Source organism: Hyla sarda, unplaced genomic scaffold (genome assembly GCF_029499605.1).
Source record: "Hyla sarda isolate aHylSar1 unplaced genomic scaffold, aHylSar1.hap1 scaffold_276, whole genome shotgun sequence".
NCBI classification, from domain to species: domain Eukaryota; kingdom Metazoa; phylum Chordata; class Amphibia; order Anura; family Hylidae; genus Hyla; species Hyla sarda.
Genome location: NW_026609461.1, coordinates 25,605 through 38,664, shown reverse-complemented (window position 1 = coordinate 38,664; position 13,060 = coordinate 25,605). Strand labels below are relative to the sequence as shown.

Genomic DNA, 13,060 nt, shown 5'->3' with positions numbered 1-13,060 from the left:
CCGTACAGATATCTGCATTTATTACTCCAGACCCCCATTGTGTCCTCCTGGTCTCCCCCCGTACAGATATCTGCATTTATTACACCAGACCCCCATTGTGCTCTCCTGGTCTCCCCCGTACAGATATCTGCATTTATTACACCAGACCCCCATTGTGCCCTCCTGGTCTCCCCCGTACAGATATCTGCATTTATTGCACCAGACCCCCATTGTGCTCTCCTGGTCTCCCCCGTACAGATATCTGCATTTATTACACCAGACCCCCATTGTGCTCTCCTGGTCTCCCCCCCCCCGTACAGATATCTGCATTTATTACACCAGACCCCCATTGTGCTCTCCTGGTCTCCCCGTACAGATATCTGCATTTATTACACCAGACCCCCATTGTATTCTCCTGGTCTCCCCCGTACAGATATCTACATTTATTACACCAGACCCCCATTGTGCTCTCCTGGTCTCCCCCCGTACAGATATCTGCATTTATTACACCAGACCCCCATTGTACTCTCCTGATCTCCCCCGTACAGATATCTGCATTTATTACACCAGACCCCCATTGTGCTCTCCTGGTCTCCCCCGTACAGGTATCTGCATTTATTACACCAGACCCCATTGTGCTCTCCTGGTCTCCCCCGTACAGATATCTGCATTTATTACACCAGACCCCCATTGTGCTCTCCTGGTCTCCCCCGTACAGATATCTGCATTTATTACACCAGACCCCCATTGTATTTCTCCTGGTCTCCCCCCGTACAGATATCTGCATTTATTACACCAGACCCCCATTGTGTCCTCCTGGTCTCCCCTGTACAGATATCTGCATTTATTACACCAGACCCCCATTGTGCTCTCCTGGTCTCCCCCGTACAGATATCTGCATTTATTACACCAGACCCCCATTGTGCTCTCCTGGTCTCCCCCGTACAGATATCTGCATTTATTACACCAGACCCCCATAGTGCCCTCCTGGTCTCCCCCGTACAGATATCTGCATTTATTACACCAGACCCCCATTGTGTCCTCCTGGTCTCCCCCCGTACAGATATCTGCATTTATTACACCAGACCCCCATTGTACTCTCCTGGTCTCCCCCGTACAGATATCTGCATTTATTACACCAGACCCCCATTGTGTCCTCCTGGTCTCCCCCAGTACAGATATCTGCATTTATTATACCAGACCCCCATTGTGCCCTCCTGGTCTCCCCTGTACAGATATCTGCATTTATTACACCAGACCCCCATTGTACTCTCCTGATCTCCCCCGTACAGATATCTGCATTTATTACACCAGACCCCCATTGTGCTCTCCTGGTCTCCCCCGTACAGATATCTGCATTTATTACACCAGACCCCCATTGTACTCTCCTGGTCTCCCCCGTACAGATATCTGCATTTATTACACCAGACCTCCATTGTGCTCTCCTGGTCTCCCCCGTACAGATATCTGCATTTATTACACCAGACCCCCATTGTGCTCTCCTGGTCTCCCCCGTACAGATATCTGCATTTATTACACCAGACCCCCATTGTGCTCTCCTGGTCTCCCCCCGTACAGATATCTGCATTTATTACACCAGACCCCCATTGTGCTCTCCTGATCTCCCCCGTACAGATATCTGCATTTATTACACCAGACCCCCATTGTGCTCTCCTGGTCTCCCCCGTACAGATATCTGCATTTATTACACCAGACCCCCATTGTACTCTCCTGGTCTCCCCCGTACAGATATCTGCATTTATTACACCAGACCTCCATTGTGCTCTCCTGGTCTCCCCCGTACAGATATCTGCATTTATTACACCAGACCCCCATTGTGCTCTCCTGGTCTCCCCCGTACAGATATCTGCATTTATTACACCAGACCCCCATTGTGCTCTCCTGGTCTCCCCCGTACAGATATCTGCATTTATTACACCAGACCCCCATTGTGCTCTCCTGGTCTCCCCCCGTACAGATATCTGCATTTATTACACCAGACCCCCATTGTGCTCTCCTGGTCTCCCCCGTACAGATATCTGCATTTATTACACCAGACCCCCATTGTATTCTCCTGGTCTCCCCCCGTACAGGTATCTGCATTTATTACACCAGACCCCCATTGTGCCCTCCTGGTCTCCCCCGTACAGATATCTGCATTTATTACACCAGACCCCCATTGTGCTCTCCTGGTCTCCCCCGTACAGATATCTGCATTTATTACACCAGACCCCCATTGTGCTCTCCTGGTCTCCCCCCGTACAGATATCTGCATTTATTACACCAGACCCCCATTGTGCTCTCCTGGTCTCCCCCGTACAGATATCTGCATTTATTACACCAGACCCCCATTGTATTCTCCTGATCTCCCCCGTACAGATATCTGCATTTATTACACCAGACCCCCATTGTGTCCTCCTGGTCTCCCCCGTACAGATATCTGCATTTATTACACCAGACCCCCATTGTACTCTCCTGGTCTCCCCCGTACAGGTATCTGCATTTATTACACCAGACCCCCATTGTGCTCTCCTGGTCTCCCCCCGTACAGATATCTGCATTTATTACACCAGACCCCCATTGTGTCCTCCTGGTCTCCCCCAGTACAGATATCTGCATTTATTACACCAGACCCCCATTGTATTCTCCTGGTCTCCCCCGTACAGGTATCTGCATTTATTACACCAGACCCCCATTGTGCTCTCCTGGTCTCCCCCCGTACAGATATCTGCATTTATTACACCAGACCCCCATTGTGCCCTCCTGGTCTCCCCCGTACAGATATCTGCATTTATTACACCAGACCCCCATTGTGTCCTCCTGGTCTCCCCCGTACAGATATCTGCATTTATTACACCAGACCCCCATTGTGCTCTCCTGGTCTCCCCCGTACAGATATCTGCATTTATTACACCAGACCCCCATTGTGTCCTCCTGGTCTCCCCCGTACAGATATCTGCATTTATTACACCAGACCCCCATTGTATTCTCCTGGTCTCCCCCGTACAGATATCTGCATTTATTGCAGCAGACCCCCATTGTGCCCTCCTGGTCTCCCCCGTACAGATATCTGCATTTATTACACCAGACCCCCATTGTATTCTCCTGGTCTCCCCCCGTACAGATATCTGCATTTATTACACCAGACCCCCATTGTGCCCTCCTGGTCTCCCCCGTACAGATATCTGCATTTATTACACCAGACCCCCATTGTGCCCTCCTGGTCTCCCCCCGTACAGATATCTGCATTTATTACACCAGACCTCCATTGTGCGCTCCTGGTCTCCCCCGTACAGATATCTGCATTTATTACACCAGACCCCCATTGTGCCCTCCTGGTCTCCCCCGTACAGATATCTGCATTTATTACACCAGACCCCCATTGTATTCTCCTGGTCTCCCCCGTACAGATATCTGCATTTATTACACCAGACCCCCATTGTGTCCTCCTGGTCTCCCCCGTACAGATATCTGCATGTATTACACCAGACCCCCATTGTGCCCTCCTGGTCTCCCCCGTACAGATATCTGCATTTATTACACCAGACCCCCATTGTGTCCTCCTGGTCTCCCCCGTACAGATATCTGCATTTATTACACCAGACCCCCATTGTGCCCTCCTGGTCTCCCCCGTACAGATATCTGCATTTATTGCACCAGACCCCCATTGTGTCCTCCTGGTCTCCCCCCGTACAGATATCTGCATTTATTACACCAGACCCCATTGTGCTCTCCTGGTCTCCCCCGTACAGATATCTGCATTTATTACACCAGACCCCCATTGTACTCTCCTGGTCTCCCCCGTACAGATATCTGCATTTATTACACCAGACCCCCATTGTGCTCTCCTGGTCTCCCCCGTACAGATATCTGCATTTATTACACCAGACCCCCATTGTGCCCTCCTGGTCTCCCCCGTACAGATATCTGCATTTATTACACCAGACCCCCATTGTGCCTCCCTGGTCTCCCCCGTACAGATATCTGCATTTATTACACCAGACCCCCATTGTATTCTCCTGGTCTCCCCCCGTACAGATATCTGCATTTATTACACCAGACCCCCATTGTGCTCTCCTGGTCTCCCCCCGTACAGATATCTGCATTTATTACACCAGACCCCCATTGTGCCCTCCTGGTCTCCCCCCGTACAGATATCTGCATTTATTACACCAGACCCCCATTGTGCTCTCCTGGTCTCCCCCGTACAGATATCCCATTGTGCCCTCCTGGTCTCCCCCGTACAGATATCTGCATTTATTGCAGCAGACCCCCATTGTGCCCTCCTTGTCTCCCCCGTACAGATATCTGCATTTATTGCAGCAGACCCCCATTGTGCCCTCCTGGTCTCCCCCGTACAGATATCCCATTGTGCCCTCCTAGTCTCCCCCGTACAGATATCTGCATTTATTGCAGCAGACCCCCATTGTGCCCTCCTGGTCTCCCCCGTACAGATATCTGCATTTATTGCAGCAGACCCCCATTGTGCCCTCCTAGTCTCCCCCCTCCCTCACTGTCTCCTTATTTGTTATTGCAGAGCGGGATCAGTGGGATCAGCGGCGCCCTAAGCCCTCAGGGGATTGTCGTTCCGGCCTCCGCTCTCCAGCAGGGAAATGTAGCAGTGGCCACTGTATCAGGTACCACATACAGACCACAGCTGTGATGATGATGTCACTTCCTGTTGTTTTGTCACCTTGTCATTAATGTGTTTCTCCAGCAGGTGGCACTGTGTACCAGCCTGTGACTGTAGTCACCCCGCAGGGGCAGGTTGTAGCTCAAGCGTTGTCTCCTGGTACCATCCGAATCCAGAACTCACAGGTGGGGTCATAATCAGAGAGCACTCCTCCCATTATCTGCCCTGCCCTTATCTCCTCCCCCATTATCTGCCCTGCCCTTATCTCCTCCCATTATCTGCCCTGCCCTTATCTCCTCCCATTATCTGCCCTGCCCTTATCTCCTCCCCCATTATCTGCCCTGCCCTTATCTCCTCCCATTATCTGCCCTGCCCTTATCTCCTCCCCCATTATCTGTCCTACCCCTCTCATCTCCTCCCCATTATCTGTCCTCCCCCTCTCATCTCCTCCCCATTATCTGCGCTCCCCCTCTCATCTCCTCCCCATTATCTGTCCTCCCCCTCTCATCTCCTCCCCCATTATCTGTCCTACCCCTCTCATCTCCTCCCCATTATCTGTCCTACCCCTCTCATCTCCTCCCCATTATCTGCCCTCCCCCTCTCATCTCCTCCCCATTATCTGCCCTCCCCCTCTCATCTCCTCCCCATTATCTGCCCTCCCCCTCTCATCTCCTCCCCCATTATCGGTCCTACCCCTCTCATCTCCTCCCCATTATCTGCCCTGCCCTTATCTCCTCCCCCATTATCTGTCCTACCCCTCTCATCTCCTCCCCATTATCTGCCCTGCCCTTATCTCCTCCCCCATTATCTGTCCTACCCCTCTCATCTCCTCCCCATTATCTGCCCTCCCCCTCTTATCTCCTCCCCCATTATCGGTACTACCCCTCTTATCTCCTCTCCATTATCTGTCCTACCCCTCTCATCTCCCCATTATCTGTCCTCCCCCTCTTATCTCCTCCCCATTATCCGTCCTCCCCCTCTCATCTCCTCCCCATTATCTGCTCTTCCCCTCTTATCTCCTCCCCATTATCTGCCCTCCCCCGCTTATCTACTCCCCTATTATCTGTCCTACCCCTCTTACCTCCTCCCCATTATCTGCCCTACCCCTCTTATCTCCTCCCCATTATCTGTCCTGCCCCTCTCATCTCCTCCCCATTATCTGTCCTACCCCTCTTATCTCCTCCCCATTATCTGCTCTCCCCCCCTTATCTCCTCCCCATTATCTGCTCTCCCCCCCTTATCTCCTCCCCATTATCTGCTCTCCCCCTCTTATCTCCTCCCCCATTATCTGCTCTCCCCCTCTTATCTCCTCCCCATTATCTGCTCTCCCGCTCTTATCTCCTCCCCCATTATCTGCTCTCCCCCTCTTATCTCCTCCCCATTATCTGCCCTCCCGCTCTTATCTCCTCCCCCATTATCTGCTCTTCCCCTCTTATCTCCTCCCCATTATCTGCTCTTCCCCTCTTATCTCCTCCCCATTATCTGCCCTCCCACTCTTATCTCCTCCCCCATTATCTGCTCTCCCCCTCTTATCTCCTCCCCATTATCTGCCCTCCCGCTCTTATCTCCTCCCCCATTATCTGCTCTCCCCCTCTTATCTCCTCCCCCATTATCTGCTCTCCCCCTCTTATCTCCTCCCCCATTATCTGCCCTCCCCCTCTTATCTCCTCCCCCATTGTCTGCTCTCCCCCTCTTATCTCCTCCCCCATTATCTGCCCTCCCCCTCTTATCTCCTCCCCCATTGTCTGCTCTCCCCCTCTTATCTCCTCCCCCATTATCTGTCCTACCCCTTTTATCTCCTCCCCATTATCTGTCCTACCCCTCTTACCTCCTCCCCATTATCTGCCCTACCCCTCTTATCTCCTCCCCATTATCTGTCCTGCCCCTCTCATCTCCTCCCCATTATCTGTCCTACCCTTATCTCCTCCCCATTATCGGTCCTACCCCTCTTATCTCCTCCCCCATTATCTGTCCTACCCCTCTTATCTCCTCCCCATTATCTGTCCTACCCCTCTTATCTCCTCCCCATTATCTGCTCTCCCCCTCTTATCTCCTCCCCATTATCTGCTCTCCCCCTCTTATCTCCTCCCCCATTATCTGCTCTCCCCCTCTTATCTCCTCCCCCATTATCTGCCCTCCCCCTATTATCTCCTCCCCCATTATCTGCTCTCCCCCTCTTATCTCCTCCCCCATTATCTGCTCTCCCCCTCTTATCTCCTCCCCATTATCTGCTCTCCCGCTCTTATCTCCTCCCCCATTATCTGCTCTCCCCCTCTTATCTCCTCCCCATTATCTGCCCTCCCGCTCTTATCTCCTCCCCCATTATCTGCTCTTCCCCTCTTATCTCCTCCCCATTATCTGCTCTTCCCCTCTTATCTCCTCCCCATTATCTGCCCTCCCACTCTTATCTCCTCCCCCATTATCTGCTCTCCCCCTCTTATCTCCTCCCCATTATCTGCCCTCCCGCTCTTATCTCCTCCCCCATTATCTGCTCTCCCCCTCTTATCTCCTCCCCATTATCTGCCCTCCCCCGCTTATCTACTCCCCTATTATCTGTCCTACCCCTCTTACCTCCTCCCCATTATCTGCCCTACCCCTCTTATCTCCTCCCCATTATCTGTCCTGCCCCTCTCATCTCCTCCCCATTATCTGTCCTACCCTTATCTCCTCTCCCATTATCTGTCCTACCCCTCTTATCTCCTCCCCATTATCTGTCCTACCCCTCTTATCTCCTCCCCATTATCTGTCCTACCCCTCTTATCTCCTCCCCATTATCTGTCCTACCCCTCTCATCTCCTCCCTATTATCTATCCTACCCCTCTTATCTCCTCCCCCATTATCTTCTCTCCCCCTCTCATCTCCTCCCTATTATCTATCCTACCCCTCTTATCTCCTCCCCCATTATCTGTCCTACCCCTCTCATCTCCTCCCCATTATCTATCCTACCCCTCTTATCTCCTCCCCCATTATCTGTCCTACCCCTCTCCTCTCCTCCCTATTATCTATCCTACCCCTCTTATCTCCTCCCCCATTATCTGTCCTACCCCTCTCATCTCCTCCCCATTATCTGGTCTCCCCCTCTCATCTCCTCCCCATTATCTGCTCTCCCCCTCTCATCTCCTCCCCTATTATCTGTCCTACCCCTCTCATCTCCTCCTCATTATCTGTCCTGCCCCTCTCATCTCCTCCCCATTATCTGTCCTACCCCTCTCATCTCCTCCCTATTATCTGCCCTCCCCCTCTTATCTCCTCCCCTATTATCTGTCCTACCCCTCTTATCTCCTCCCCCATTATCTGTCCTTCCCCTCTCATCTCCTCCCCATTATCTGCTCTCCCCCTCTTATCTCCTCCCCCATTATCTGTCCTACCCCTCTTATCTCCTCCCCCATTATCTGCCCTGCCCTTATCTCCTCCCCCATTATCTGCCCTGCCCTTATCTCCTCCCCCATTATCTGCCCTGCCCTTATCTCCTCCCCCATTATCTGCCCTCCCCATTTTATCTCCTCCCCATTATCTGCCCTCCCCCTCTTATCTCCTCCCCCATTTCCCCGCTTATCTCCTACCCATTATCTGCCCTCCCCCTCTTATCTCTTCCCCATTATCTGCTCTCCCCCTCTTATCTCCTACCCATTATCTTCCCTACCTCTCTTATCTCCTCCCCATTGTCTGCCCTCCCCCTCTTATCTCCTCCCCCATTATCTGCCCTCCCCTTCTTATCTCCTCCCCCATTATCTGCCCTCCCCTCTTATCTCCTCCCCATTATCTGCTCTCCCCCTCTCATCTCATCCCCATTATCTGCCCTACCCCTCTTATCTCCTCCCCATTATCTGCTCTCCCCCTCTTATCTCCTCCCCTATTATCTGCTCTCCCCCTCTCATCTCATCCCCATTATCTGTTCTACCCCTCTTATCTCCTCCCCATTATCTGCTCTCCCCCTCTTATCTCCTCCCCATTATCTGCTCTCCCCCTCTCATCTCATCCCCATTATCTGCCCTACCCCTCTTATCTCCTCCCATTATCTGTCCTACCCCTCTTATCTCCTCCCCATTATCTGCTCTCCCCCTCTTATCTCCTCCCCTATTATCTGCTCTCCCCCTCTCATCTCCTCCCCATTATCTGTCCTACCCCTCTTATCTCCTCCCCATTATCTGCTCTTCCCCTCTTATCTCCTCCCCATTATCTGCTCTCCCCCTCTCATCTCATCCCCATTATCTGTCCTACCCCTCTTATCTCCTCCCCATTATCTGCTCTCCCCCTCTTATCTCCTCCCCTATTATCTATCCTACCCCTCTCATCTCCTCCCCCATTATCTGTCCTCCCCCTCTTATCTCCTCCCCATTATCTGCTCTCCCCCTCTTATCTCCTCCCCCGCTATCTGCTCTCCCCCTCTTATCTCCTCCCCCATTATCTGCCCTCCCCCTCTTATCTCCTCCCCATTATCAGCCCCCCCGCTTATCTCCTACCCATTATCTGTCCTACCCCTCTTATCTCCTCCCCCATTATCTGCTCTCCCGCTCTTATCTTCTCCCCATTATCAGCTCTCCCGCTCTTATCTCCTCCCCATTATCTGCCCCCCCGCTTATCTCCTCCCCATTATCTGTCCTACCCCTCTTATCTCCTCCCCATTATCTGTCCTACCCCTCTCATCTCCTCCCCATTATCTGTCCTACCCTTATCTCCTCCCCATTATCTATCCTACCCCTCTTATCTCCTCCCCATTATCTTCCCTACCCCTCTTATCTCCTCCCCATTATCTGCCCTCCCCCTCTTATCTCCTCCCCCATTATCTGCTCTCCCCCTCTTATCTCCTCCCCATTATCTGCCCCCCCGCTTATCTCCTCCCCATTATCTGTCCTACCCCTCTTATCTCCTCCCCATTATCTTCCCTACCCCTCTTATCTCCTCCCCTATTATCTGTCCTGCCCCTCTCATCTCCTCCCCATTATCTGTCCTACCCCTATTATCTCCTCCCCATTATCTGTCCTACCCCTATTATCTCCTCCCCATTATCTGTCCTGCCCCTCTCTTCTCCTCCCCCATTATCTGTCCTGCCCCTCTCTTCTCCTCCCCCATTATCTGTCCTGCCCCTCTCTTCTCCTCCCCCATTATCTGTCCTACCGCTCTGATCTCCTCCCCCATTATCTGCCCTGCCCTTATCTCCTCCCCCATTATCTGTCCTACCCCTCTCATCTCCTCCCCATTATCTGTCCTACCCCTCTCATCTCCTCCCCCATTATCTGTCCTACCCCTCTCATCTCCTCCCCATTATCTTCTCTCCCGCTCTTATCTCCTCCCCCATTATCTGTCCTACCCCTCTTATCTCCTCCCCATTATCTGCTCTCCCCCTCTTAGCTCCTCCCCACGATCATGTGATTGTTCGCGGTGACCCCTTCCTCTTCCTCCTCAGCTCCAGCTTCAACTCAGTCAGGATCTCGGCCTCTTACACACGGACGATGGATCTGGAAAGAATAAGCGCGGAGTCCTTCCCAAACAGGCCACCAACGTCATGAGGTCCTGGCTCTTCCAGCACATTGGGGTAAGTCCGCAGCATCACCAGGTGACCTACTCCTGTGATGGTAACCCCTCCCCTCCATGGTCATGTGGTCCTCCTGTCCTCATCTACTCCTGTGATGGTAACCCCTCCCCTCCATGGTCATGTGCTCCTGTCCTCATCTACCCCTGTGATGGTAACCCCTCCCCCTCCATGGTCATGTGGTCCTCCTGTCCTCATCTACCCCTGTGATGGTAACCCCTCCCCCTCCATGGTCATGTGCTCCTGTCCTCACCTACCCCTGTGATGGTAACCCCTCCCCCTCCATGGTCATGTGGTCCTCCTGTCCTCATCTACCCCTGTGATGGTAACTCTTCCCCCTCCATGGTCATGTGCTCCTGTCCTCAACTACCCCTGTGATGGTAACTCCTCCCTCTCCATGGTCATGTGGTCCTCCTGTCCTCATCTACCCCTGTGATGGTAACTCCTCCCCCTCCATGGTCATGTGCTCCTGTCCTCATCTACCCCTGTGATGGTAACCCCTCCCTCTCCATGGTCATGTGGTCCTCCTGTCCTCACCTACCCCTGTGATGGTAACCCCTCCCCCTCCATGGTCATGTGGTCCTGTCCTCATCTACCCCTGTGATGGTAACTCCTCCCCTCCATGGTCATGTGGTCCTGTCCTCACCTACCCCTGTGATGATAACCCCTCCCCCTCCATGGTCATGTGGTCCTGTCCTCATCTACTCCTGTGATGGTAACCCCTCCCCTCCATGGTCATGTGCTCCTGTCCTCATCTACCCCTGTGATGGTAACTCCTCCCCCTCCATGGTCATGTGCTCCTGTCCTCATCTACCCCTGTGATGGTAACCCCTCCCCTCCATGGTCATGTGGTCCTGTCCTCATCTACCCCTGTGATGGTAACCCCTCCCCTCCATGGTCATGTGCTCCTGTCCTCATCTACCCCTGTGATGGTAACCCCTCCCCTCCATGGTCATGTGCTCCTGTCCTCATCTACCCCTGTGATGGTAACTCCTCCCCCTCCATGGTCATGTGCTCCTGTCCTCACCTACCCCTGTGATGGTAACTCCTCCCCCTCCATGGTCATGTGGTCCTCCTGTCCTCACCTACCCCTGTGATGGTAACCCCTCCCCCTCCATGGTCATGTGGTCCTCCTGTCCTCACCTACCCCTGTGATGGTAACCCCTCCCCCTCCATGGTCATGTGCCCCTCTCCTCACCTACCCCTGTGATGGTAACCCCTCCCCCTCCATGGTCATGTGGTCCTCCTGTCCTCACCTACCCCTGTGATGGTAACTCCTCCCCTCCATGGTCATGTGCTCCTGTCCTCACCTACCCCTGTGATGGTAACTCCTCCCCCTCCATGGTCATGTGGTCCTCCTCACCTACCCCTGTGATGGTAACCCCTCCCTCTCCATGGTCATGTGGTCCTCCTCATCTACCCCTGTGATGGTAACCCCTCCCCCTCCATGGTCATGTGGTCCTCATCTACCCCTGTGATGGTAACCCCTCCCTCTCCATGGTCATGTGGTCCTCCTCATCTACCCCTGTGATGGTAACTCCTCCCTCTCCATGGTCATGTGCTCCTGTCCTCATCTACCCCTGTGATGGTAACCCCTCCCCCTCCATGGTCATGTGCTCCTGTCCTCACCTACCCCTGTGATGGTAACCCCTCCCCCCTCCATGGTCATGTGCTCCTGTCCTCACCTACTCCTGTGATAACTCCTCCCCCTCCATGGTCATGTGCTCCTGTCCTCCTCATCTACCCCTGTGATGATAACCCCTCCCCCTCCATGGTCATGTACTCCTGTCCTCACCTACCCCTGTGATGATAACCCCTCCCTCTCCATGGTCATGTGGTCCTCCTGTCCTCACCTACCCCTGTGATGGTAACCCCTCCCTCTCCATGGTCATGTGCTCCTGTCCTCATCTACCCCTGTGATGGTAACCCCTCCCCCTCCATGGTCATGTGGTCCTCCTCATCTACCCCTGTGATGGTAACTCTTCCCCCTCTATGGTCATGTGCTCCTGTCCTCATCTACCCCTGTGATGGTAACCCCTCCCCCTCCATGGTCATGTGCTCCTGTCCTCACCTACCCCTGTGATGATAACTCCTCCCCCTCCATGGTCATGTGGTCCTGTCCTCCTCACCTACCCCTGTGATGGTAACTCCTCCCCTCCATGGTCATGTGCTCCTGTCCTCATCTAGTCCTGTGATGGTAACCCCTCCCCTCCATGGTCATGTGCTCCTGTCCTCACCTACCCCTGTGATTATAACCCCTCCCTCTCCATGGTCATGTGGTCCTCCTCACCTATCCCTGTGATGGTAACCCCTCCCTCTCCATGGTCATGTGCTCCTGTCCTCATCTACCCCTGTGATGGTAACTCCTCCCTCTCCATGGTCATGTGCTCCTGTCCTCATCTACCCCTGTGATGGTAACCCCTCCCCCCTCCATGGTCATGTGCTCCTGTCCTCACCTACCCCTGTGATGGTAACTCCTCCCCCTCCATGGTCATGTGCTCCTGTCCTCATCTACCCCTGTGATGGTAACCCCTCCCCCTCCATGGTCATGTGCTCCTGTCCTCCTCATCTACCCCTGTGATGATAACCCCTCCCCATCCATGGTCATGTGCTCCTGTCCTCACCTACCCCTGTGATGGTAACCCCTCCCTCTCCATGGTCATGTGCTCCTGTCCTCATCTACCCCTGTGATGGTAACCCCTCCCCTCCATGGTCATGTGGTCCTCATCTACCCCTGTGATGGTAACCCCTCCCCCTCCATGGTCATGTGCTCCTGTCCTCCTCATCTACCCCTGTGATGGTAACCCCTCCCCCTCCATGGTCATGTGGTCCTCCTCACCTACCCCTGTGATGATAACCCCTTCCCCTCCATGGTCATGTGGTCCTCCTCACCTACCCCTGTGATGTTAACCCCT

At 53.5% G+C, this 13,060-nt stretch overlaps 1 protein-coding gene across 1 annotated transcript in view; it reads left to right on the top strand.

Moving 5' to 3' along the window:
- Positions 1-13,060, top strand: part of LOC130325824 (homeobox protein PKNOX1-like) — a gene marked incomplete at its 3' end in the record, with an annotated part of 72,734 nt that overhangs the window by 47,787 nt on the left and 11,887 nt on the right. The window contains exons 6-8 of the mRNA XM_056553332.1: positions 4,517-4,616; positions 4,700-4,797; positions 10,020-10,148. Of these exons, the coding sequence (XP_056409307.1) occupies positions 4,517-4,616; positions 4,700-4,797; positions 10,020-10,148 (327 nt within the window). The remainder of the gene's footprint in view (positions 1-4,516; positions 4,617-4,699; positions 4,798-10,019; positions 10,149-13,060) is intronic.